General features: G+C 54.3%; 1 protein-coding gene across 1 annotated transcript; it reads right to left on the bottom strand.

Moving 5' to 3' along the window:
* Positions 1–387: 387 nt before the first annotated feature.
* On the bottom strand, positions 388–24811 carry MAP7D1 (MAP7 domain containing 1). The gene is given in 19 exon segments (XM_032246950.1): positions 388–992; positions 1173–1366; positions 1483–1573; positions 1679–1721; positions 1920–1973; positions 2216–2320; positions 2418–2556; positions 2642–2819; positions 3068–3396; positions 4450–4595; positions 4722–4885; positions 4982–5104; positions 6288–6398; positions 7806–7920; positions 8972–9135; positions 10190–10258; positions 10458–10611; positions 10613–10803; positions 24700–24811. Coding segments are annotated over 19 exon segments (2478 nt in total). The 5' UTR covers positions 24797–24811; the 3' UTR covers positions 388–981.
* Positions 24812–27442: the final 2631 nt, after the last annotated feature.

Below are 27442 nucleotides of genomic sequence, written 5' to 3'. Positions count from 1 at the left end.
GCCTGAGCCCAGGAGGCGGAGGTTGCGGTGAGCCGAGATCGCGCCATTGCACTCCAGCCTGGGTAACAAGAGCGAAACTCCGTCTCAAAAAAAATAAATAAATAAATAAATAAATAAATAAATAAATAAACTGCACAAGGACAGAGGTTACATCTTTTCTGACTACTGTATCTCCAGTACATAGCCCACTGCCTGATACAGAGTAGATGCAACAGTATTTGTTGAATGAATGAATAAATGAATTCATGACTAAACTGGAAGACCACAGGGGAGGGGTTCAGGACTAGTACCACCAGGAGGGGAAGATACCCCCAGGCCCAATGCTTCTCCAGTTCTTAGAACTCAGGAGGCCCCCTCTCTCACCTCCACCACCAAGAACTGGCAGGATTGGCAGAATTATTCTCACTTTATTTCTGGAGACATTTAATCAGATGCAGTAACACTGATTCCAGGCGAGGGCAGGGGGCATGGGTACCCCTGAAGCAACCAGTATCCTGTGGCCCAAGGTGTCTCCCATCCCCAGACCTGGGATCCCCCTCAGTTACAGTTAAATAGAGAGAGGAAGATCTCCCCAGGGGGCTTTGGGGGGAGGGTCTGCCTCCTGCACCCACCCTCTCCACGCAGAGGAGTCTGAGCACAAGCTATTTACAGTATTCACATCCACTGTACCCCACCAAACCAAGGCAAATACTACAGGTGGCCCCTCCCCAAGGGAAGAGGCCAGAGAGGCTGTGAGTGTATGTGTGTGTATGGGGGAGAGGGGATGTCCGCGCGTGCGAGCACACGAATGCACTGGGGGGAGATCTGGCTCCAGCCAAAGAGACATCAGTCTATAAGGTGCAGATTAAAAACAACAGAGAGGACCCATCCCCAGGGGCCCAGGCCACTTCTATCTTTGTTCTGTCTTTTTCTCCTCCTGACATCCTGGTAGGTGATGCAGAGGAGCCCTCGAAGCTGTGCCCGGATCCAAGGCAACCCGTCTTAAAGGACTTCTGGGGAAAAAAGGGAGAGGAAACAGTCAGGACAAACAGCGCCCAGGCCCAGATAGCTGGGGGTCTTCAGTGTGGAGCAGGAGAGGGCGCCTGGTAGAGCCAGAAGAGAAGGCAGGGCTGAGGAGTGCAGGGAAGGCTGCTGGGAGGAACAGAGCTGAGTCCAGGAATCAGAAGACCCACCTGTGACCTGCGGGGACTGCACCACAGCTTTCTTGAGGAAGGCTTCCGCCTCTGCAAAGGGCAGGAGTGCCTCTGGTGTTCGGCCCAGACTCTTGTCCCCAGAGGGTCCCTTGGGGGAGAAGCCATTCTCCTGGTGTGCTGGGAGGGGCTGCAGGCCATTTACCAGGGACCCTGGCAACTCCTTGCTTGGGAGGCTGTGGATGTAGAGGCCCAGGCTCAGCACCTCACCTCCCAGGAAAGCCCTGGCCACCCGCAGCTCCAGCTGCAGCCTGCCTCCCTGCTCAGGCACGCGGGGATTGGAAACTGGTACCTCCACTGAGGTTCCTGTGGGGCAGGCTCCTCTTTCTGCACAGCCTCCTTCTGCAGTCCTGGGGGCCGAACCTCTACAGCTTTCACAGGCTCTGTCACAGGGAAAGAGGGGCCATCAGCCAAGGGCTGGCAAAAGAGGTGAGGATGGAGGAGGGGAGTGACAAAGGGGAGGGAGGGGAGGAGAACCGGGTCTTTACCTGGGCTGGAACCGTTGGCGTTGGCCTCCTTGCTGTCCTGCTTCTGCTTTGAAGAGGAAAAGTAGTCAGGCTCCAGGGACAGCGACCCCGGCCACTTCGGACAGAGTTCTGTACTCCCTCTGCCCGGGCCGCATCGGCCTCCCCGACAGCCTCGCTTTCATTGGCCATGTATGCCTTTCCACAGCCTCCTTTTCCCACCCTGGTCCCCACACCCAGGACTGCCCTTTGGGGGAATTCTGACCTTGGTTTCAGCAACTTCTGACTTCCGAGTCCTCTTCATGATCTCCTCCAGACGCTGTTTGTGGAGGCCCCACATCAGTTAGGCTCGAGTCCCTCCCCTAATCCTAAACCTCCCACCAGCCAGCCCCAGCCTAGGCCTGGGAGTCTCAGGGTCTCCCAGCTCCTAGCAGCCCTTTCAGGCCGGGAACTGGAATCTGCCCCAGCGCTTTCTCGTCCCACCCGCTCCAAGCCCAGACCCCGCCCACTTGGCCCGCCCCGCCAGGCCCCGCCCACAAATCCCCGCCCACACCCGCACACCTTTCTTCGCTCTTGCCGCTCTTGCTCCTGTTGCTGGAAGTGCTTTTCCCGCTCCAGACGCTGCCTTTCTGCCTCTTCCCGCGATCGAGCTTCGGCCTCCTCTTTCTGCCAAAGACCCCAGTGAGCGTGGAGCACCTGACTCCAGCCTTCCCTCCTGGCCCGCGGCGCCCGCGCCCAGCCGCCTCCCGCCCACCGGAGGCACCTGCTTCTGCAGCCGCTCTTGCTCCTCCTGCTCGGCCTGCGCCTTCTCTCGCGCCTCCTGCTCCTCCCGCCTCCGGGCCTCCGCCTCCCGCTCCGCCCGGGCCTCGGCCTCCCGCGCCAGCTGCTCTTCTCGCATTCGCCTGGGGTACGGAGGACACGGTTCGCGCTCCGCTTCTTCTCCAGCGCCCACGAGGATCCCGCCCCCCTCAGTCCCCAAGCACTCACTTGTCCCTTTCTGCCTGCAGCCTCCGCTCCTGCTCCTCTCGCTCCCGCTGCTCCCGGGCCTGGCGCCGCTTCTCAGCCAGGAGCCGAGTGGCCTCTTCTCGGTCTGTCGTGCCGGCCATCGGTTTGCTAGGGGTCATCGGGGGAGCAGGGGCTGGGGGTGAGGTCAAGACAGCAGCGTCTGGAGGGGGATCCGAGACCAGGCGTCAGCACACCCACGCAGGCACCGCCAGCACCCCTTCCTGGGACGCGCGCAAGCCTTCCTGCTGTCAGCTCCCAGAGGCCTATGTTCTGGGCCTGGGCCTGCTGAGGGCAGGGTCTCCTCTTTCCGGGTCCCACTCCCAGTCCTCAGGCATCTCTGGCGGCCCACACCCCCATGCAGGAGAAGCTGGTTTCTCTTGCTTGGCCCACCCCTCTCTTCATGCCCACCTGCAGGGGTCTCCGCGGGGAGCTGCTCCTTCTGGGGCGGGGCTGGGGTGGGCGAGGGCGCCGGCGAGGGTGCCGGTGAGGCTGGGGCTGCTGGCTCCTTCTCGTCACTGGCTCTGCGCTTGCTCTGACTCTTGTCCTCGGGCCCTGCAGCACTTGGGCTCTCCTTTGCCTCCTCCTTCCTCCGAACCCGTCCCTTGGGGGATGCAGTGATGCCTCGGGGGGACGGTGGCTTTGGAGGCAGAGTGTGGCCTGGCCCTGGGCAGGGGCAGGGGGAGGCAGGCCTGTGCCAGGATGTTGAAGGAGAGGATGGCCGGGCCTTGGATTTGGGGCTGAGAGAAAACGGAAAAGGGAAGGGTTAGGACACACGGACACACACACACACACACACAACTTGCCACTTTCTCTGGGAAGTGTACCCTCCTCCAGGGTAAATCAGCACCGATCCCTCCTCCCCCTTGCTCTCACAGAAACACACCATTCCCTTTTAGAGCATATACCCCAGTTTGTAATGACATATGTCTCTGTGGGATTCTTTGATTATTGTCTGTCCCCAGCCAACAGCCTGTAAGCTTAATAAGAGAAAAAAAAAACAGGCCTGGTATTAGCTCACCAAAGTGTCCTCAGCACACCCTGAGTGCTACCTGGCAGGTCCATTCATCATTCATTCAGCAGAATTTTTTTTTAAGACAGGATCTGGCTGATGCCCAAGCTGGAGCACAGTGGTATGATCATACATAACTCACTGCAGCCTTGACCTCCTGGGCTCAAACAATCCTCCCCTTGGCCTCCCAAAGTGCTGGGATTACAGGCATGAGGCACTGCCCTGGCCCTTCAGTAGGTATTCACTGAGTGCTTACCAGGGTGCCAGGCACACTGTTTTAGGTTCTGGGGTACTTCAGTAACTAAAACACTAAAAAAATAAAAAAAATAGAAAAAAAGAAGAAAGAAAAGAAAACAAAAAAATGGAGGCTGGGTGAGGTGGCTCACACTCACATGTGTAATCCCAGTACTTTGGGAGGTGGAGGCAGGTGGATCGCCTGAGATCAGGAGTTCGAGACCAGCCTGGGTAATGTGGCAAAATCCCCTCTCTACCAAAAATACAAAAAATTAGCCGGGCGTGGTGGCGCGCCTGTAGTCCCAGCTACTTGGAAGGCTGACGTGGGAGGATAGCTTGAGCAGGAAGGTTGAGGCTGTAGAGAAACTAGATTGTGCCACTGCACTTCAGCCTGGGTGACAGAGGGAGACCTTGTCTCAAACAAACAGAGAGAGAGAACTCTGCCCTTAAGGAACTGCATTCTAGAAGTGGGTGCCCAACAAATACTTGCAGGTGATGAAAAAATGACCCAGTGGGGGGCAGGGTCCCTTGCACTGCCCGTGCCCACCTGAGCTCAGAGGCCGCGCCAGCCGAGAGGCGGGCGCGCGGGGAGGCAGGCAGTGACTGGCGCTTCTTGAGGCTGCGCTCCCGCGCTAGGGCACTCTTCTCCTTCTCGTTTTCCCGCTCCTTGTCCTTCTTCTCCTTTTTCTGCACCTGATGGGGAAGGAGGAACGGAAGGGCGGGGAGGAGGAGAGTAGAGGTCAGCAGCGCCTGCGTTTCCCAGTTCCAGGCTGCCTGTCCCTCACCTGCGCGGCCACTCGAGCCAGTCGAGCCACTCACCGGCGAGGCCTCCGGCCGGCGGCGCACGGGAGCAGGGCTACCCCCGGCGCTGGGCTTGCGGCGCTCCCCGCGCTCACCGGCGGGGGCGCAGCGGTGCACGCTTCGGGGGGCGCTGCACGGCGTCAGGGGGCTGGCGGAGGCCGAGCGCGGGCACACCGGCACGGCTGCAGAGGGATGAGTGCGGTCGGGTTGCGGCCCGCGCGCCAGGCTGGCCCCTGCCCGGCCCCACGTGGGGCCTCTCCCAGGGTCGCAGCCCCTACCCTGGTCCCGGCTGTTGCGGGGCAGTGTGACCGCGCTGCGACTCCGAGCAAGGAAGGAGAGGGTGGGCGTCATCAGACGATCCACGATGCTGCTCTCCCATGCGCTCAGCTGCAGGCTGCGATCTAGAGGGAGAACGCCAGGTGAAGCCAGTCACCCTGGGGACCGCAGGAGGCAGGGAGAGGCATGGGGGCAGACCAGGCACCATCCCCATGCCAAGCCCAAGGATTCTCACCCGGGAAGCCTCTCCCCACAATCACGCCGGGGCCATAGTTGTCCTCCCTACGATCTGGACTTCCACTGCAGACCCAGGCAACCAGACACCTCCCAGGGCAACATCCTACATCGGATGAGGTTGCCCCCTACAACTCTCCCCAGGTGAAAGGGCCCTGAACCGCGCATATAGGAAGGAGCCATCCAGGATTGGAGGAAGACCCAACTGCCTCCGCCATGTCCCAGTCTAAGGCCTTGTCCCTCCTGCTCTCAGAGGGCTGACCCAGCAGAGGCTGCCCCATGGATTGGGACAGTGAGGGTCCACTCCTCTGACCCAGCTTTTAGCAGTCCTGTGCCAGGGAGAGGCTGCTAGGGTGCCTGCCTGCCCTAGGCCACCCTGCTCTGTCCCCTCAGCTGCTGGGCTATTTTTAAGCCTCAGTCAGGTGGGGTTGGTACAGCAGCTGATTTAGTTGCTAGGCAACAAAGCAACCAAACAAATGCAAGAGAAACTTATAAATAACTCCTACCATGGCTCCTTCACATATGAGCAGCGGGGCATGGTGGGAATGCAGGGGCTATGCCACCTTGGTTGGCTCAACTCTGGAACCAGCCAAGGCCATGGTTGGGATTCTGAAGGCAGAGAGGGCAGGATTGCATGGGCCCTCTAGGGTGGAGCCAGAATGAGGAAACTCTTCCACCCCACAGCACCAGGCCAGTCTGGCACATGGGGGCAATGCCACCTGCCTAAGGTTGGCCCAGGCCAGTCGGCTGTGGTTGCAGAAAAGGCTGCCTGCCTGTCCCCACCCCCAGCCACCACCTCCAACTTGCTCTTGAGGCCCCTGCCAGGCTTCCTGCCCTCTGGGCCATTGTGCTTTGTCTCTGTTCTCCTCTCCTGCAGGGCAAACTCTGTTCTCAAGGTCCAGACCCATATGCCGGCTCCCCCGAGGGGCACAGAGCCCTGGGTAGGGTAGAGTGGGGATGGGGACCTGGAGTATGTGAGGGCTCCAGGGACCTGGTGTTCTTGCTGAGCTCTGGAGGAGGCTTTGTGGGAGCTACAAGGGGCTCTGGAGGAGAAAGGGCTGGGCCTTCTCTTACTTCTACTGGGGGAGTTCCAGAGCGTGGCAGAGGACTTTGAGAGCCGCTTGTTGATTATAGAGTCCACGTGTTTGGGCAGGTTAACTGCCGACACGGAGCACCTGCTCCCACCTGGAGGGAAAAGACACGGCATTAGGGCCGGGCCGGGCAGGAGCCAGTGGGGGGCACCAAGGCCTTCCATGCAGGATGCTCCGAGGGTAGGGTGGGAGAGGGAGGAGTGGGCAGGCTAGAATGAGGAGAGGAGGCAGCCTTGGCCCTGGGAGAGGGAGGATGAGGGGTAGGTGACCAGAGACAACCTGGGTTGGGGGAGCCGACGGAGAAGGAACAAAGGGAGGAGATGAGTAAAACTAGAGTAGCTACAGCTTTCCTGGCGGGACCAAGGAAGCCATTCCTTACAGCTAGGTACTGCAACCCCTCCCCATAACCACCCAACATTAGCACTTGCTGACACTGTCCAGCCAAGGCGTTATGGATACAACACCCAGGTACTGGGACAAATGCGAAGACATTCCTAAATGGGACCTACATGGGTCACAGTCACTTGCACAAGTCCACTTATTCATCCAGAGTCACAAAAAGACATGCAGACACAGGCAGAGAGTGGCAGATACTTGGGCATGCACACATGTGCAGACATGCACAGGGACAGAGACACAAACACAGATAGTGTGCCAGACCCAGATGCACATAAGCCACAAACACATCGAAGCCACCTAATCATGACATTTGTAACAGCTCACGTTTGTTGATGCTTACCACGTGCCAGGTACTGTGTGGGGCACCACACACATGTGACCTCATTTGATCCTTCAAACATCTATCTACCACCTCAGGGGCAAGTAGTATCATTATCCCCAGTTTACAGATGAAGAAAGGGACACTTCGAGAAGTTAAAGGTCACGCCGCAAGTGCCAGAGCTGGAACCCAAGTCTGTCTGACTTAGGAGCCTTCACTGAGGTACACAAGGCCACAGACACACCAAGGCAAACACATATTAAGACACAATGCACAGATCCATGAGCACATACACCGAATATCTACAGCTAGAAATACTGAAACTTGCCATTGCATAAAGACATCCAAACACAGTGGTACATACATGCCAGCAAAGAATCAGACCAAAATCCATGGTGGCCCTACGTGGAGAAAGCTCAGAGACAAAAATCTACCTTCTGAGACAAGGAGTGACAGTTTCTTTAAGATCCAGTGTCTGTAGGGCATTAAAGTCTTTTATGTATCAACAGCTAATAATAATTGACAGGCACAAAGAAGGCTAATCCTAAAATGACAGAGGTTTGAAGGGCAAACCAAATGGAGAGAATTCATCTCTGATTTGATAGTGGAAGTCCGTGGGAAGGGACAGTTTGGTTTACAGACCATTCTAGAAGACACAAGTCACATGAAGCAAAGCACACCTGCTGCAGGGGGCTGCCAGCTCCTTGCAGGGAAGTTGTTCCCTTCCCTCACTTGCCATCCCAGCCTTGCCCACCCATCCCCCAGCCCCAGCAGCCTACTCACTGGTCTTATGTCCTGGAGAGCTGTGGTGCAGGGCCCCTGCCCAGGACCAGCGCTGCTGCCGGATTTCGGCCCATGTCTTCTTCACTGACCGTTGAATGGCTGCTTCATAGCGCTCCTGGGGGAAGGTGGGGAGAAGAGAGAGATGTGGACTCAGAACATCCATGGAATTTGGGATAAAGGCCCTTCTTCCACCTGTGACAATGCCTTCCCCACTGCCTTCCCTCGGAATCTTTTCCTGACTCACTGCAGGTAACCAAGGTTACCAAATTCTTGCTATGATTAAGGACCAAGATCCCTTTTGACGTGTTCCTGGGGAGCTTTTCACTGTTCTTGAGTCATTTCCTGAGTGTATTAGTTGCTTCTCTGAGGATAGGGTGGGACTTCCCCTACCTAGGGCTCCCAGGCAAGGCCACATCTCAGGCACTGAGGGTCCTGTGACCTTGGGGCTATGTGTTCCCTTTAGCCTGAGGCCCCCCAGGTAGCGCCAGGCGACCATTTCCTTAATTTTCTCACCAGTGTTGAAGCCAGGGCTTTACCCATGTGACAGAGCTAGGCACACTCACACAGATGCATGCCCGCATACATACACAGATGCATACCTGCATACACACACAGACGCATACCTGCATACACACACACACAGACACATGCCTGCATACACACACAGAGATGCATGCCTGCATACATACACACACAGACGCATACCTGCATACACACACACACAGACGCATACCTGCATACACACACACACAGATGCATACCTGCATACACACACAGAGACGAATACCTGCATTCATACAGACACATACCTGCATACATACACACACAAACGCATCCCTGCATATAGACACACACACGCATCCCTGCATATAGACACACACATACCTGCATACATACACACAGACACATGGGGCATGTGTACAAACACAGGTACTGACAGTAAGCAGTTACAGGGGCCTGCAACAGCACATTCAGAAGCAAATGTGCCTGCAGTTGCACAGCTGCCCAGATATTCTAATACAGGGACACAACTGTAGATGTGAACACAGACAGGATCACTTAGACACAGATAAGGCAGAGCCGCGAACATGGATGTGCATACACACTGCACCAGTATGCAGATGGTGAGCACGTGTGTGCACGGATCCACGCAGACCCACCCGCACCTTGTTTTTCTCGAGCTTCTGCCGCTGCCGTTCCTCCAGGGCTGCGCGGCGTTGCTCGGCTTTAAGCCGTTGCTCCTCCAGCCGCCGGCGGCGCTCCTGGAGTTGCTTCTCCCGCAGTGCCTTGGCCTTCTCCTCCTTCTCCAGCCACACTGCCTTCTTGGCCGCTGTGGACAAAGGAGCCCAGTGGTGTGTGAAGGGTTCTGCAGCAGGCCTAGGCCAATTACATCTCCTCCAAGTGGCCAGCCCTGCTACCCATGCCCTGGGTGGGTCTTTCTCCCACCTGCTTAGGTGGAGGTTTCAGTCTCAGGCAGCCGCCTCAAACTGAGGGGTTTCCTGAACACAGGACTCCGGAGAGGCCTATTTCTCCCACGTTGGCCTTATGGGCTCTCAGGGCCAAAGGAGAAATGAATGCTTTAGTGTGAGATCCCCATCTGACTTGGGGGGCTTACCAGACTCATGTCCATATACAGTGATTAACGCATGGGGCCAGGCACAGTGGCTCACACCTGTAATCCCAGCACTTTGGGAGGCCGAGGTGGGTGGATCAGGAGGTCAGGAGTTCAAGACCAGCCTGGCCAACATGGTGAAACCCCATCTCTACTAAGAATACAAAAATTAGCCAGGCAAGGTGGCGGGTGCCTGTAATCCCAGCTACTAGAGACGGCTGAGGCAGGAGAATTGCTTAACCCAGGAGGTGGAGACAGCAGTGAGCCTCAATCGCACCACTGCACTCAAGCCTGGGACACAGAGCAAGACTCTGTCTTTAAAAAAAAAAAGCATGGGATTTGGGGTAAAATAAGTCTTCTGGGTCTGAATCTCAGCTACTCTACTAGCTGTGTGGCTTAGGCAAATAATTTCTTTTTTTAATTTTTATTTTTTATTTTTTGAGACGGAGTCTTGCTCTTGTTGCCCAGGCTGGAATGCAATGGTGTGATCTCGGCTCACTGCAACCTCCGCCTCCAGGGTTCAAGCACTTCTCCTGTCTCAGCCTCCCAAGTAGCTGGGTTTACAGACAGGCGCCACCACAGCCAGCTAGCAAATGATTTCATCTCTCTGAGCCTCTGTTTCCTCCTCAAAGTGGGTTGAGGATTAAATGAGATAATGTGTGTCCTCCTCTTAGCACAGTGCATATAATTAAGTGTTGCAGACGTGTTGGTGTTATTAATAGGATGCTGGTGGTGACGATGAAGATGATGATGAGGCTTCCTGCTCACTCACCCAGGTACTTGGCCCGCTCTTCTCGCCGCTCCTTTGCCAGCTTGTGTCTCTCTCCTGCCTTCTTCACCTCTGAGCAGAAGGAACAAGAACAGACAGGTCAAAAGGCTGTCACCAAAGAGGAGTCGGCTTCAAGACCCCTCCCTCTGGGCCTCACCCCATCCTTTCTTCATTTCCTCCAGGGCAAAGGGGACTCTCTCAGTTGGCATGATCCAGGGCCAGGACCATGAGCCAAGGGGTTTACGCCCAGGCCGGGGGTCATTACACACACCTTGCTTGGTGGGAGGGCTGTCAGAGGCTGGCACTGCTGTTGGAGATGGCTGGCTGCTCCTTCGAGGAGGTCTGGCATCTCGTGGGCCTGTGGCTGGTGGGGTGGGTCCTCTGCTTTTTGCTTCAGAGGAAGGGGACTCTTCCTGCGGGGGGGCCTGGCTTAGGCCCGACCTGCCCTGAGGGGCTCTCTGGTTCCAGTGGGAGCTGCTTAGAGCTAGTGGCATTCTTCATGGCAGGAGGGGTGTCTGGGGGAGTGTCAGGGACCAGGGCTGACATCGGTGGTGGTGGTGGGTAAGGGTCACCTTCTGGAGAAGGTCTTGGCTCTGGGGGGGTCCTGGCGACCACAGCTGAAAGAGAGGAGAGAGGAGAGAGGTCAGATTGCTCATCTGTGCCATCAGCTCAATATGTGGCCCTCTCCCTTGTTCAACCGACTTCTTCATTCACGTGTGTTTGATATATTTCTATGTGCCAGGCCTTGTTCTAGATACTCATGATATAATGGTGAGAAAATAGCCATGATCCTTGCCTCTGTGGTGCTTACCCTGTAGCAGGGCAGACAGACAAATAGCTAGGCAACTACAGTAGAAAATAAATACTACGTCTGGGGCAGCACAGCAGAGATGGTTAACCAATACAGGGCGGGCTTGCTGAAGAAGTAACAACCAAGCTGAGATCCGAAGGATAAGCTGGAGTTGGCAAAGCGAGGAGGGGAGGTCCTGGCAGAGAAGAGTGTATGTGAAAGGGCAGAAAGGAGCAGGGTACGTTGGAAAAGCTGAGAACAAGCTTGTAGCACTTATTGGTGCACCAAATGCACTGACTTGTTTCCATGTCTGCCTCCCTCTCCTTTCTGCTTTACCTCTGGGTGACTGTGTCCAACCCAAGGTCTGTTCACAGAGGGTGCCAGTGCTGGGCACATGGGACTGACCAAGAGGAAGGACATTAAGTATGGGCTCAAGTGGGATCCTTTGCTGTGAAGATTCCCATTGGCGACATGCTACGTCCACTTTGTGATCTTTTCTCTCCCAAACCACACCCAAATTTCTGCTTTTAAGACATGACTATTGTAGAAACCCTGTAAAAGACGTGGAAGTGCCAAGTAAGGGAGCCACATGATTTGACAGTCACACATGTGGGGCAATTGAGAGACAGGCCTCAGAGTCAGTCAGATGAGGAACATGGGAAGGGAGGCGTGCTTCCACCAGACAACAATGGACAAGCCAGTCAACCTCTCTTAGCTTCAGGGTTTTTTTTGTTTTGCTTTCTTTCCCCCCAAGTCAGCTTGCTGCCAGGGATTTTTTTTTTTTTTTTGAGATGGAAGTCTCGCTCTGTCACCCAGGCTGTAGTGCAGTGGTGCAATCTCAGCTGACTGCAACCTCTGCCTTCTGAGTTCAAGCGATTCTCCTGCCTCAGCTTCCTGAGTGGCTGGGATTACAGGCACCCGCCACCACGCCCAGCTAATTCTTGTATTCTTAGTAGAGATGGGGTTTCACCATGTTGGCCAGGCTGGTCTCGAACTCCTGATCTCAAGTGATCCACTCGGCTCGGCCTCCCAAAATGCTGGGATTACAGGCATAAGCCACCATGCCCAGCCACGCTTTTCATTCTTACTCAGCGTCTCCACCAAACTAGGTTCTCTCTTCTGGGAACTATGGCCCTCTCAGGATGTGACAAACTCTTCATCCCTTTGAGTGACAATGTATGTGGGGAGGGGACATGCCCAAGGAGTTGCCTTTGGGACTCTGGGCACCTTTTTCAGGGAGGTGAGAGTCCAGTTGTTTGTTTGGGCTTTGAAGCCAGATTATTTAAAAGTGAATTCTGGCTTCTCCACTAACTAACTGTGACTTTGGGTCAGTTACAGACTCTTTCTGTGCAGAGCTCCTCTTCTATAAAATGCAGAAATTGGGCCAGGCGTGGTAGCTCATGCCTGTAATCTTGGCATTTTGGGAGGCTGAGGTGGGAGGATGGCTTGAGGCCAGCAGTTAAAGAGCAGCCTGGTCAACACAGCAAGACCCGTCTCTATTAAAAAATTAAATAAATAAGATGCAGGTATTACCTACCTCACAGTATTGTGATGAGTGTTTGTTATAACAGCCATTGACATTTACATATTTAGTGAGAGCCTCCTATGTGCCAATAATTTTTATACATATTAGTTTTTGTTTTGTTTTGTTTTTTGAGACAGAGTCTAGCTCTGACACCAGGCTGGAGTTCAGTCGCGCAATCTTGGCTCACTGCAACCTCCACCTCCTGGGTTCAAGCAATTCTCTTGCCTCAGCCTCCCAAGTAGCTGGGATTACAGATACGCGCTGCCACGCCCAGCTAATTTTTGTATTAGTAGAGATGGGGTTTCACCATGTTGGCCAGGATGGTCTTGATCTCCTGACCTCATAATCCGCCCACCTCAGCCTCCCAAAGTGCTGGGATTATAGGTGTGAACCACCACGCCCAGCCTTATACACTTAATCTTCACTGACAATAGTTATGAAGGAGTCCTCTTACAGATGAGGACAGTAAAGTAAAAAAAGACGAAGCAAAAAAAGTGAGGTCATTTGAGATCACTCAGATGGTCAGTTAAGGAGCCTGGCCTTGAACCCAGTAGCTGTCATCAGAGCCCCTGTCCTTACCCATTATACCCTCCTGCCTTGCTGAAGGCAGTATGAGGGAATAGGAGCTCATACTGCCTTCAGAATTTATTTTATACAATAAATTATCTGAGGATCACACTATTTCCCCCGTCATTCCTTCCCATCCGGCTTTCTGGGCTCCGGGCAAGGGCCCCAGCTGAAGCCCTCTCTCCCCCATTACCCCTCCACCTCCGCCAGCTCCTAGGCTCCATGCCACCCATCTCTTCCCATACCAGCAGGAGACGGTTGCCTGGTCACTGCTAATCTATTCCGCAGCCAGCTGCAAATTCCTTTACCAATTCCGATAGTCAACAAAACCAGTTACTCACTCTAGTGAGTGCTTACTACTCACTAACAGTAATGCATCCTGCGTCCTCGAAACTCTGAGAGGCAGAGATACTTATCCCCATTATTCAAGTGAGGCCAACGAAGGCCCAACCTGCTAAGTGATCTGCACAGAGTCATACAACTAGTATGTGGCAGAGTTGGGATTTGAACTCAGGAAGGTCTGAAGCCAAAGCTGGATGTGTAAGTCTTAAGCTTGAAGGTTGAGGGTGAGGCCTGTTTACTGCCATTCTCCAAGCACCTGTGCGTGCTGCAGGTGTTGCAAGGAAAACTGGTAGGCGGGTGTTTGTCTATACCTAGGCAAATCACACCCACCAGACAAGACAGTCAGAGAATCCCCAGCTAGGTCCCAACTCACCAGGTGAAGGGAGGCTGGGAGGAGGCAAAGGAGTGAGGCTTGGAAGAACCTGCACCCAAGCGTCAGATGTAGTGGAGCAGGAAGGTCATAGCCTTCAGAGTCCAACAGGCCTGAATAAGGATCTTGGCTCCAGGGGGACCTTGGGCAAGGCCTGAACCTGTGTGAGCCACAGTTCCCTCATGGAGTTGTTGGTACAGATGGGTACGTCATCTGTGGCACCTGGCAGGGGCTTGGTAAGCAGCATCTGCCCCCAAGAATATCCATGTCTCCCCATCTCTGCCCAGAGAGAATGCTTCAGCCAGGCCTTCACCCCCACCACTCTGCAACATTGCTCTTCTCAAGGACACCCGTGACCTCCATGCTGCTAAATCCAGCAGGCGGTTTTCCAGCCCTCATCTTCCTTGGCCGCTATGCAGCTGTATCTGCCGCAGTTGATTTCTGACGGCTCCTTGAAACTCTGCCTTCCCCTGGCTTTGAAGACAACATGTTCTCCTAGTTTTCCTTCTACTTTGCTGTCCCTCCTCAGTTTTCTCTGCTGATCCTGTCTGAACTTCCCAACCTCTCAGCGCTGGAGTGCCCTAGGGCTGAGTCAAGGACCTCATTTCTTTTCTGTCCACACACACTCCCTTGGTGACCTCACCCAGACTCACAGATTTAAATGCCATCACTGCTGACGACAACCAAATTTGTGTCTCCAGCCCAGACCTCTCCCTTGAGGTCTGGTTTCACTCATGCAACTCCCTGCTTGACACCCCTGGCATCTCACAAATGCCCCCAATTTAACACATCCCAAACTGAGCTCCTGATCTTCTCCAAAAGCCAACTCCTTCCCGCCTTCCCCATCTCAGCTAATGGCCACTCCATCACACCCCACGTCTAATCTCTCAGCAAATCCTTTTGGCTTTATCTTCAAAACAGATCTCAAATCTAATCACTTCTCACTATCTCCACTACTATCACTTGGGTCAGAGCTACTGTCAGCCCTGATAACAGATTCCCTGCTCCCGGTCTTGTTCCCCTTGGGTCTTCTCTCTACACAGTAGCCAGAGTGATTGTTTAAAAATAAGTCAGATCACGTCACGCCTCTGACAAAATCCTGCAAAAATTCCCCATCTGAGGGGAAGAAAAAGCCGAAGTCATCAGGATAGTCTATCAGACTCCCCAGGATCCTGACCTCTTGGACCTCATCTCTTTTTCTCCCCCTGCTCAGTTTTTTAGCCACTGTCCCTTAAGGGTGTTGGGGGGGTTTCTGCCTCAGGGCTTTGCATTGCGGAAATAGTGTTTCCTCTGTGGCTGTTCCTCTGTCATGAAATCTCCGCGCCCAGATTCTGCATTCCTCATTCCTTCCCCTCCTTCAGGTCTTTACTCTGATGTCACTTTTTACTGGAGCCTTCCTTTACCCCCTATTTAAAACTACAAACTGGGCCAGGCATGGTGGCACACACCTGTAATCCCAGCACTTTGGGAGGCCGAGGTTGGTGGATCACCTGAGGTCAGGCGTTCGAGACCAGCCTAGCCAACATAGCAAAACCCGATCTCTACTAAAAAATAAAAAAATTTCCTGGGTGTGGTGGCATGTGCCTGTAATCCCAGCTATGTGGGAGGCTGAGGCTGGAGAATCACTTGAACCCGGGAGGTGGAGGTTGCAGTGAGCCGAGATTGTGCCACTGCACTCCCTCCAGCCTGGAAGACAGAGTGAGACTCTGTCTCAAAAAACAAACAAACAAAAAACTACATAATGCAGGCAGAGATCATCATCACCATCATTGCTCTCACCTGGATGAATACAAATTCCCCCCACTGCTCTCCTGCACCCCTTCCCACTCTCTGCTCCACTGAGAGGCCAGAGCAAATGCGAATGTAATCATGGTATTCTGTCACTTGAAACTTGTCAGTGGCTTTCCCATCTTGAACTCACCCTACTAGTCCAGTATAGTCTGAAGTCCCTGACTCTCTCCCCCAACTTCTTGCCTCTAGTCTCCTACCCTGCTCCCTACTTGCTCTCTGAACTCCAACCACACTGACCTTCCTTTACGGCTGATGACCACCCACACTCCCTCCTGCCACAGGACCTTTACACATACTCTTTCCCTCTTCTCTTTTTCTTTTTTCTTTAAAGACGGGGTTTCACCATGTTGGTCAGGCTGGTCTTGAACTCCCGACCTCAGGTGATCTGCCCTCCAAAGTGCTTGGATTACGGGCGTAAGCCACCATGCCCGGCTTCTTTCCCTCTTTTCTTAGCTAGCTCCTATTTACCCTTCATGTGTTAGTTCAGTCATCACTTCCTCATGGAAGCCTTCCTTGGCTTCTCTGATTAGGATAAATTCCTTTGTTGGATACAGTCATGGCTTCATGAGCCTTTGCAACACGGTCACTGTTACGATTTTAAACTTCCTTGCGTGGTTCTTTCCTTATTGTCAGCCTCCTCCTAGACGGCGAGGAAGCTCCCCAAGGGCTGGCCATGTCTACTATGCTCACTGCTGCATCACCAGCAGCTACCACAGTGCCAAGTACATGGAGACAGTCATAAAATAGTTGAATAAATAGTATAGCACGAATAAAGTGCTATACTGTACTATGAGGCTACCCTAGCCTAAAGCAAGTGCATATAGGAGATTTTTATTCTAATAAAGAGTAGATCCAGGCTGGGCACAGTGGGCTCACACCTGTAATCCCAACACTTTGGGAGGCCAAGGCGAGCAGATCGTTTGAGCCTAGGAGTTCAGGAGCATCCTGGGCAACATGGCAAAACCCCATGCCTACTAATAATACAAAAATTAGCCAGGCATGGTGGTGCACACCTATAGTCCTAGCTACTCGGGAGGCTGAAACAAGAATCTCTTGAGCCCAGAGGTGGAGGCCACAGTGAGCTGAGATTGTGCCACTGCACTCCACCCTGGGCATCAGAATCAGACCCTATCCCCCCATCCCCGACAAAAAAAAAGTGTAGATCTGTGCCGGGCGCGGTGGCTCAAGCCTGTAATCCCAGCACTTTGGGAGGCCGAGGCGGGTGGATCACGAAGTCAAGAGATCGAGACCATCCTGGTCAACATGGTGAAACCCCGTCTCTACTAAAACTACAAAAAATTAGCTGGGCATGGTGGCGTGTGCCTGTAATCCCAGCTACTCAGGAGGCTGAGGCAGGAGAATTGCCTAAACCCAGGAGTCGGAGGTTGCGGTGAGCCGAGATCGAGCCATTGCACTCCAGCCTGGGTAACAAGAGCGAAACTCCGTCTCAAAAAAAAAAAAGTGTAGATCTATGTGGCAACTTATTGCAAAGGGATAAGCACTTGAAGAGAAGCAAAACAATTCCATCTCATGAGTGTCTGGGCAGCTTCCAGGACTAAGCCACACAGGTGGAAGTTAATAAAAATAATAATGAGTGTTTACTCCAGCAGCTCAACAAGAAAAACTTCTCAAGAGGCAAACAAGAAGTTCGAAACTTCTCTTGTGACCTGGCACACAGCTGACCCTGAATACAAATATTTTCTTCACAATTATGCCAACCCTGATGAAACGTCATTGGGACAGTGTTATGTGGGGCAGATCGCATTAAGCCAGATTAACTCCTGGGTTCATTATCTATATAGTATGATTCATCTTTATGATCATTCTCATTTTCAACCATCAAATATGGTCCTTTGGCTACTTAATTTTATCTTATTTTTGGTCTACCCCAGATTGTAAGGTTTTGCCACTGTTTGGTTTTATTTTGCTACACTAATATCTACCAGAAGTATTTGTTAACAATGAGATAAGTGGCTAGGCGCGGTGGCTCGCGCTTGTAATCCTAGCAATTCGGGAGGCCGAGGTGGGTGGATCACCTGAGGTCAGGAGTTCAAGACCAGCCTGGCCATCCTGGTGAAACCCCATCTTTAAAAAAAAAAAAAAGAAAGAAAAAGAAAAAAAAAAAAAGAATGAGATAAAAGCCAGGCGCGGTGGCTCACACCTGTAATCCCAGCACTTTGGGAGGCCAAGGCGGGCAGATCATGAGGTCAAGGGATCAAGACCATGCTGGCCAACATGGTGAAACCCCGACTCTATTTAAAAAAAAAAAATTAAAAATTAAAAAAAAAAAAGGAATGAGATAAGAGACAAATAGTTTGTGTTTATTTCTTGGCACTAAGAGCATTAGCAGGGCAAAGGTGCAGTGGTGGGTTGCATTGTGGGGTCAGAAAGTCCTGTCTTTCTAAGAGACTCAAAAGGGGCTCTGCCTGGGTTTTGCAGAAAGATCAGGGTCAAGTCCCTCAGAGAGACTGTCACATGTCTCAGAATGCTAACACCTCAACTCCACCCTCCAGGAGCTGGCAGTCCTTTCCTTTTGTCTCTCCCTCCTCCTACCCTGACAACTCTTGCTGGGTCAAATATTCCTCTTACAACACTGATAACTCGGTCTAGCTTTTCTGTTTTCCCCTGCCCCCGTCAGCGTGAGAGCTTATCAAGAGAAGAAACTCAGTTTTAGTCCTTTTTGCAGGCCCAGAGTCTTATACAGGACCTGTCTGACACAGAGCGGGAGTTCTGTGTCTGTTTAATGAATGTCCAATGGTGGGTGGGTAGCTGGGTATGTAGATGTGTGTGTGTCCGGGGGGGTACCGTAGAAAGCTACCTAGCTAGTGTGTATTTAGACACTCAGGCTGCTCCAAAGCCTGGTCTGTCTAAACTCTAAATGTCATATTCGTCTCAGAGCCTGCATGTCCCCAGCCAGTTCCCAGGCCCAAACTAATTTACTGAAGTCCTAACAAAAACCAAGCACTTTCCCTTATGTCATTTGATTCTGATGACAATCCTAAAGTTCTGCGATGGCCCCCATTTCACAGGTGACAGAACTTAGATTAAGTGGACTGTTCATGTCAGTGTCAGAGGTAGGATTTGAACCCCAAGTTGTCTGATGACAAAACCCTTAAAACCCTTATGTCATGCTATTTCTGGTAGGCGGTCACATCACCCCGCCCTGAAGTTCCTGCATGTCCTCTGAAGAAGGAAGTGATTCCGTGGTTCCCCCAGGGAGACTTCCCCACAAAAGTGAAGGGTGCAGGTGGGGCAGCAGGCACTGAGCTCAGAGCGCAGGAATGTAGGGAAGGCAGGCTCCTGCCCAGGCTGGCCCCCAGGAGGCAGGAAGTGAGGTGGGGAAGAACAGCCCACCTCCAGGAGCAGCGCTAGGGAGTGCCCAGGTGAGGGCTGGTTGTGGAGCCAAAGGGGCGGGGTGCAGACAGGAAGCATGGGAGAGGCAGAGGCATGAGGCAGAGAGAAGATAGAATAGAGATCAGCATCCCTAGCAAGAGTCCTCCTGGCTCTCATTGAAGATTCCTAGGTGACAATACTAGAGCAGAGAAAGACAGAGAGGCAGGCAGAGGGCGGAGACACATGGAGAGACAGACATGCACACAATGCAGACAGACACCAGACAATGTAGACAGGACCTGCACAATGGTGAGAGACAAAACACATTCTTTTCTCTCCCTGTCTCTCTGTCTCTGTCTCTGTCTCTCTCTCTCTCTCTCTCTCTCTCTCTCTCTCTCTCACACACACACACACACACACACACACACACACACGAACAGCAGACTTACTGGAATTCAAAACTCTACACATATCTGAGACACACAGCCGTACCCACAGAAGTACAGGGCCAGGTACCTCCTCTGAGGCACAGACGAAGCCTCAGAGACACACACAGCACACAGAGACACAACGTCACCGGAATATTTATGCAGCCTCATCCAGGTCACTTCTGCCCCTTCTGAGCAAATTATTTCCCTAGGCCCAGAGAAAGTCCGATTAACAAGAGCAGCAGCTAATGCTTTTGTCAGGCACAGCTAAACACATTAAACTCATTAGTTCATTTAATCTTTGCCACAATCCTATGAGGTAGATATTACTACCCCATTTTACAAACGAGGAAGCAGATTCAGAGATTAAGACACTTGCTTAAACTCCACAGCTGCCGAGTAGCAAAGACATGGTTTGGACCCATCAGCGTGACAGTCTACCAAGCCTGCATCCCCGTGGGGGCAGCCTCCTGGGTTTCCTCTCCTGGAGAGATCTGGGCTGGAAGAATACGAGTTTGGTAGAAAGGACAAACTCTGGGGAATGCGTAATTGTGGGGCTGGGACAGGAGGGACCCTTAGGGGGCAGCATTACTCCTGGCCTGGTCCGAGCTCAGCCGGCTCTGAGGAGTGCCCTAGGAGGGAGGCAGCCTGCTCCAGCGGTTGGGCAGCTGGGCACTGGGGCCAGGGCATCGACCTCTGTGGGTGATAAAGCTGGGAACCCAACTGAGACTGCAGATCTGAAGGAGCTCTCTGGCCCAGCCGGCAGCCATTGTTCCCAGCCTCCAATCAGGAGCACCCACTTCCTGTTATTTTAGGCGGCAGGAAATGACCCCATCCCGCAGCCTGGGCCCCACCACGTCCCTCCCTCAGCCTCAGCAGGGCTGCTCAGGCTGTTGCCCAGATGCTGAAGGCAGAGGCTCACCCTCAGGCCAAGGCCTGGAGATGGCCCCCGAGCTGGACTATTACCACCCCCTGGGTCCAGGGCCACCTCCTGGTTCAACTGCTTAGGCTCCAAGCTGGCAGGCTTCCCACAAGACCCCAGGCTCTGCTGGGGCTACCTCTGCCTGCCAGAAAAAAGATTATGGGGTCCCCAAGACCAAGACGCCCACACAAAGCCAGTCACAGGAGGGAAGCGGTCCAGACCTTGTCACTGGCTGGCTTAGCCATGATAATTCAGCTTAGAGGTTTAGGGCACAGACTTCAGAGTCAGACAGATTTGAGTTCAAATCCTGCCTCTGCCGGTTGCTGGCTGTGTGACTTTAGGCAAGTAACTTCATCTCTCTGAGCCAAATCTGTAAAATGGGAATAATGCTAGTCCCTACTCACAGGACTGTGGCGAGGGGACAAATGAGACAATGCCCATGACATGCTGAGCATTGTGCCTGGCACAGAGAAGGCCCTTGATGAATAGGAGATAATAAGCGGGAGATAATTAATGGGCAACAACTCAGTTCACAGGGGAGTCTCTACCTGGCCCACATCTTCTCTTACAACTGGTGAGAAGAGCTAATAAGGGCAGCAATACCGTGTTCCCTACTCCCTCCCAGGCTCTCTGCTCCCCTCAGGGCAGAGCTGCAGCTGAGAGGTGGTGGAGGAAACACTGAAGGCTGTGCCCCTGGGTGCCAGGCAGAGCTACCACCAGCCAACAAAGCTGCATTATCTGGGCCTGGCTGCTTTGCTCCCTCACTAGCCCCAAGGCCCAGCAGGGACCAAGGACATGGGTCCCAGTTGCCTGTGGCCTAATTTCCAGCCTGGGTCAGACCTGAGACCTGTCCTGATGGCCCTCAAGTATGGCCATTCTAGTCTGGGCCCAGCTTTCAGCCCCTTCCCTCAACTCTTCCCCATTATCCTGTCGGGAAGGGGGAACCTAGCTGGCCTGGTGCCCCTTCCACCTCATTTGCATATGCGTGACTGCACATTAGGGGCTCATTAGAGGCCTCATTATTGGGCCTACCAGCCCAAGAAGGGACTGGGAAGCTGTCAGGGGGAGGTGCCAGCCAGCCGGCTGCTGTATATATGGCCACAGCCCACTGCGCCATCCTCACCAAGTTCTACTCATCCCTTCAGATCCACCTCAAATGCTGCCTCCTCCATGAAGCCTTCCACAAGCAAACTCTACTGCCCACTATCACCATTATACCTGGTTTCCCTGCAGTGAACACATCTGCCTCCCTGACCAGGTTAAGAGTTCTCCAAGGGTCAAGACCCTGATGCACTTCTCTGCCATCCACGTAGCCTGGGCCGAGCTGGCACACAGTGGGGCATCAACATAGGTGTGCCGGATAGCCGGTTGCACCCGTTTCTTGGGTCTTCTCTCCTATTCCCACTGTCCCACTTAAGGTATGGGTCCCCTCTGTTCCCTGGATACGCCCTAGCTCACGTCTGCCTAGAACTCCTCTCTCCCCTGCCCTCTGCCTTATATTTACCTCCCACAATTCTAATCAATCACATCTCAGGCTTCTGAGGGAACTAAAAATAACAACAAAAACAAACTGCTGGCACTTATTTAGCATTAACTATGTGCCAGGGCCTAGTCTAAGTATTTTCTGTGTTCATCCTAATTAAATGATGCCAATGTCCCTGTAAGATAATTTCTAGCATGATTCTCATTTTACAGATGGGCAAACTTAAGACTTACATTAAGCAACTTACTGAGGTCACACAGAGGTAAGTTACGAAGTGGAGACCTAAACGGTTTGATCCCAGAATCTACATACTGACTTCCAATTCCTGCTCCCACCCTCCCCTGTATTTCGTACCTCCCTGTTGGCACTGGTTGCAGGTGCATAACCACAATAATGATAATAACACTTTATTGCAGGTGTCTGGTGTCTGCGTGCCAGAATCCCTGAGTTACATCATCTCTTACCCTCACATTAACCCCACGAGGTTGATAACACTGCCCCCATTTTCCAGGGGCAGAAACTGTGACTCCAGGAGGTAAGTCACTTGCTCCAGTCCAGTAGCTGGCACATGGCTAACTGGGATTTCCATCCAGGTTTTCTGACCTGAGAGTGGACTCCACACTTGTCCTCTACTCCATGACACCCCCTGTTACTGCTCAGTGTGCACGTGCACAAAGGAACTCAAAGGGAGCAGGGATCATGCCACATCCTCACAGAGACTCAGACCCATGCCTCAGACTCTCACAGGGCACATGCTGTGAGCATGCCATTTACTCCCAGAAAGCCTCATAGAGGACTCCTGACACCTTTGACTTTTCTGTGTGGGGAACAGCCACCATCCTGATCCAGGTTCTTGTGTGACTCCATCTAGATCCCTGTGTATAGAAGACTCCTCCCAATGCAGGAGGGCTATATGCATTCCCCCCCCAGCCCTCCCCCCACCACCCAGCCTCCGCCTGCCCCCAGGATGGCCAAGCATCTCACCCATGCTCTCATATTCAGTCTAGGCATCCTACCCAAGTGCCCTAATTATAAACTAGCCACCAGCTCAGGCTCTTTATACCCCAGTCACCACCCCCACTCAGGCCCCCAACTATACACCAGTGCCAGAGGCCCTGAGGTGCAGAGGGCCAGTAAGCTGAGGATGGACTCAGGCTGGGCCTGGATGTCCCCTCTCAGGTTCAGCCGAACCAAGACAGACCCAGCCACTCATTTCTAGCCCAGCCTAAAAGCCTCCTGAAGCCCACCAGTCTGATGGTAGCCTCACCTCCCTGTTCTCCCAGCTCCCACACCCGAACAGTCCCCTAGAAGCATCCTCGTTGGCATGGGGAGGAACCCACCCACAGACCATCAGCCCCACCTTATCCTGGGCTCTCCGCACCCACGCACAAACTGTTTCATCCTGGGCCCACACCCTAAGGGGCAGGGAGGTGACAAGATTAGGCTCAGGACTCTATGGGGGTGTGGGGCCACCTCCCCCTTGAGTCAATAGGAACAGAACTTGGGTCCTCAGTAATCATGTTCTTCCCTCCCCTTCCAGGAAGAAAGAGAAATTGCCTCTCTCCAAAACCAAGCCCAACCAGAAACCTTTCCCCACCCCCTCATCAGCTGCTCCCAGATCCGAATGGGATTTGCAGAAGTCCTGGGCACTGGTGGTTAGTGGGGCGAGAGAGGGGAGGGGAGCTTTGGTGGTCTGGGGTGTGGGGAGAGAGAGGGAGAAAAGAGAGTAAGGAGGGAGGTATCAAAGCCTCAGGTTGGGGAATGATGTGGCAGGTCCGGAGAGTGCCGGCTTGCAGCCTTTACCTCATTCTCCAGTGAGAGACTCGGGCCCCGAGAGGCCGGGGAGGGCAAGCAGGAGAAGCAGATTTACTTCTGTCCCGGAATCGGGCTGGGTGGGCTCCAGAGCAGGCCTGGCTGCAGGGGAGACGGCCCACTCCCCAGCTCCCGCCCTCGCCCCAAACAATGCCGCCTCCCCCTCCCCCTCGCCTTTATCCGGCGGGTTACTTGGCAGCCGCGGCTAGAGACCTCCCTCTCCCCTGCCCTCCCTCCCTTCTCCTCCCCTTCAGCCCGCAGCAGCAACAGGCCCTTTGCGCGGCAGCTGGACGGATGGGGTGGGGGCGAGGTCTGGGCCAGGGCCTGAGGGTAGGGATACTAAGTCCGAGGCCCCGGTATGCAGGGCCCAGGCCTGAGAATCCGGACCCCTAACACACTCAGGCTGGGGTCACATGTGCCACGGGGGATGGGGAAAGGGACGGAAGCCCTAGCTCTGTGGAAGAGGATCTTCAGGGCCTGGGGTGGATCGGGAAGGGACGTGGGGGCGGGGAAGCCGAGATGGCACTAAGCTGGGGCAGAAGGGTCACCCCAACAACTCCCGCGCGGGGTCCCCGCGGCTCCCGACGCCCGCTGCGTCCGGCACCGGGGTGGGGGAGGGGGCAGCTGTCAGAGGGTGCACGGGGATCCGGGAGCCGCAGCCGCCGCAGCCTTTATTTTTAAACTTCCAAGTGGTCAGAAGGCGCGGCGGCGGAGGGGTCCCCACCCAGCCGGCCCGCCTCATCCTCGGCAGCCCCGCGGCCCATCCATCTCCCCCCATCTCGCCTCCCCGTGGCTCCCCGCATACCTAGGGGTGCGCCCGCCCCCAGCTCCGCACGCGGGCAGCTCTCCATGGCTGCGGCGTCACTGGGGGTCTCGGGGTCTCAGCGGCGACGGCGGCGGCGGCCGGCGGCCAGGACAGGGGTCCCGCGGCGCATCACGCCCGGCCCGGCCCTGCGGGCAGCGACTCAGAGGCAGGGGCGCTCCGGGGAAGGTCGAGGCAGGTGGCCCGCCAGGCTCGGAGGTGCCAGTTGCCCAGGGTCCCTTGGCTGCGGCCGCGATCCCGCTCCCTGACCGGCGCCGGCCCAGTCCCGGCCTCGGCCCAACCCTATTGTACCGCCCGGGCTGGGCCTGGCCTCCCGCTGGCGCGTACCAAATCCGACGAGGGGAGGATCCGCCCCAGCAGCGCCCCGGGACCCAGCTCCATGTGTCCGCACCGCCCGCGCCACCCCCGCCCCGCAGCTCCGCATCCTCAGCCTCCCGGCGCCTCTCCCACGGCCACGGCCGAGCAGGCGCCACGACTCTGGGACTTAGCAGCGCCAGCTCCTTCCCCCTACGTTCGCGCGTTGGTACGCGCCACAGCGCCAGAGGACTATGTAGGGAGCGCTCGGGTGACTCACCCGCCGCGGGGACTGGGGGAGAGGGGGAGCGGGGCTGGGACTCCCTGATCCCACCCTGGAGCTTGGGGGTTCTGGCGCTGGGGCTGAGAGGGCAGCTTCGAGTCCAGATTCTCGCTCAAAACCACCTAAATCGAAACAGCCCGGGGGACGTCGGGAGGCATGAAGGAGAATCACAAGGAGACCCCTGAAAGGGCTTCGCTTTCTCTTCCCTGCTGATGGCCGGGCTGGGGAGAGGTCTGAGAGCCTTGCTGCCGCCCTTCCTCGGGCATCCTGGGCTGGTGTCTTCCCTGCTCCTCTGGGGTAATTACAGCCCTGCGCAGCTGCCTTACCCAGGTCTCTAATCTGCTGGGTCCCTCCCGGCTCCAAACTGGGTGGTCCTGGCCCCGAACCTCCCCCACCCCCGGCAGACGACCCCGCCAATCTCCCCAGAAGGATTTTTCTCCCCGCGGTCTGTCGATGAGGGGGTGGTGAGCCCCTCCAGAATCCACTCCCCAAAGTAGCCCTGCTTGCTTCCCAGCCCTCCAGAGTGGACTCCCAGCCCCCTTGTTGGTGCCAGCTGAGATGAGTCTTCAAGCCAAGTCAGGCCCAGCCCAGGGCAGAGTGGGGAGCTTGCTGGGAAGATGGATGGATGATGGTGTTGCTGCAGGGACCTTGAGGGGAGAGAGGGGCAGCTGGGCCCTGCCCACCCTGGCCCTCCCCTTTGTCCTGACTTCTAGAAGGTCAGTTCTTTAGTTCTTCATTGTCCAGTGATTAGGCCCAGTGAGATGCTGTCCCCCTTGCCCCCCTTCACGCCAGTGCCTCCTTCATTTTCGCAGCTCCAGAAAGCAGCCATTTGGAGGGAGAGAGTGGGAAACAAAAGGGTCAGGGGCTCAGGCAACCTGGGAGCAGCCTGTCCTGGGATGTGTGAGTACCTGGGGGCTTGGACACTCTTGGGAAGGCCTGGGAAGAGAATAGTGTCCCCTCCCACCTAAAAACATTAGAAAAGGATGATGTTAGAAGGCCAGCAACTGGAGCCCGTAACCTTGAGCTAGTGCCTTAACTTTTCTAAAATCGAATTTGGTCTCCTATAAAAATCAGAAAAATAATAATGTCATGAGGTATCTTGGGGTCTTTGTAAAGATTAAATAAGGCGGGGCCAGGCACGGTGGCTCACACCTATAATCCCAGCACTTTGGGTGGCCAACGCAGGTGGATCACGAGGGCAAGGGATCAAGACCATCCTGGGCAACATGGTGAAACCCCGTCTTTACTAAAAATACAAAAAATTGACTGGGCGTGGTGGTGTGTGCCTGTAGACCCAGCTGCTCAGGAGGCTGAGGTGGGAGAATTACTTGCACCTGGGGAAGCAGAGATTGCAGTGTGCCAAGATTGAGCCACTGCACTCCAGCCTGGCGACAGAGGGAGAATCCGTCTCAAAAAAAAAAAAAAAAAAAAAAAAGGATTAAATAAGACAATGCAAATGAAGTGCTGAGCACAGAACCTGGCATTTAGGAAGTGCTCAGTAAATAAGCATAATGGTAATGAAAGTGTTGATGAGTGAAAGTGGATTAGGATGAGGAGCAGATCCCCCATCTTTGTGTCAGTCATTTTATCTGCAGGGTGGGGACTTCTGGGATGATGGAGCTCATGACAATCCTTTGTGAAGTCAGACGCCTCACAGCCTGCCTCTTCCAGAGCTGGACAGGCCAAACCTGAGCCAGGCAGTGACTAGACTCAGAAGAATTCAGGAACACCGACGGGGAGAGCCCTCTGGGATGGTTCTTCTCCCACCTCCCACCCCTTGTTTTGAGATTACTGCAGGGATGGAGATGGATGGAAGGATGGATGGACGGATGAATGGATGGGTGGATGGGTGGATGGGTGGATGGATAAGAATAGCAAGATACCAAGGCCGGGCGCGGTGGCTCACGCCTGTAATCCCAGCACTTTGGGAGACCGAGGCGGGTAGATCACAAGGTCAAGAGATCAAGACCATCCTGGTCAACAAAGTGAAACCCCGTCTCTACTAAAAATACAAAAATCAGCTGGGCATGGTGGTGCATGCCTGTAGTCCCAGCTACTTGGGAGGCTGAGGCAGGAGAATTACTTGAACCCAGGGGGCTGAGGTTGCGGTGAACCAAGATCGAACCATTGCACTCCAGCCTGGGTAACAAGAGTGAAACTTTGTCTCAAAAAAAAAAAAAAAAGCAAGATACCCACATCAGCTAGGGCTCAAGAATAGCGGCCGGGTGCAGTGGCTCACACCTGTAATCCCAGTACTTTGGGAGGCCAAGATGGGAGAATTGCTTGAAGTCAGGAGCTCGAGATCAGCCTGGCCAACCTGGTGAAACACGAGCTCTACCAAAATACAAAAATTAGCGAGTCATGGTGGCATGTGCCTGTAATCCCAGCTACTCTGAAGGCTGAGGCAGGAGAATCGCTTGAACCCAGGAGGCAGAGGTTGCTGTGAGCACTTCAGCCTGGTGACAGAGTGAGACCCTGCTACAACAAAACAAA

This window comes from Sapajus apella, unplaced genomic scaffold (assembly GCF_009761245.1).
Source record: "Sapajus apella isolate SASKATOON/1434 unplaced genomic scaffold, GSC_monkey_1.0 scaffold62, whole genome shotgun sequence".
In the NCBI taxonomy this organism is placed as follows: Eukaryota; Metazoa; Chordata; class Mammalia; order Primates; family Cebidae; genus Sapajus; species Sapajus apella.
This window is presented reverse-complemented; position numbering and strand designations above follow the sequence as displayed.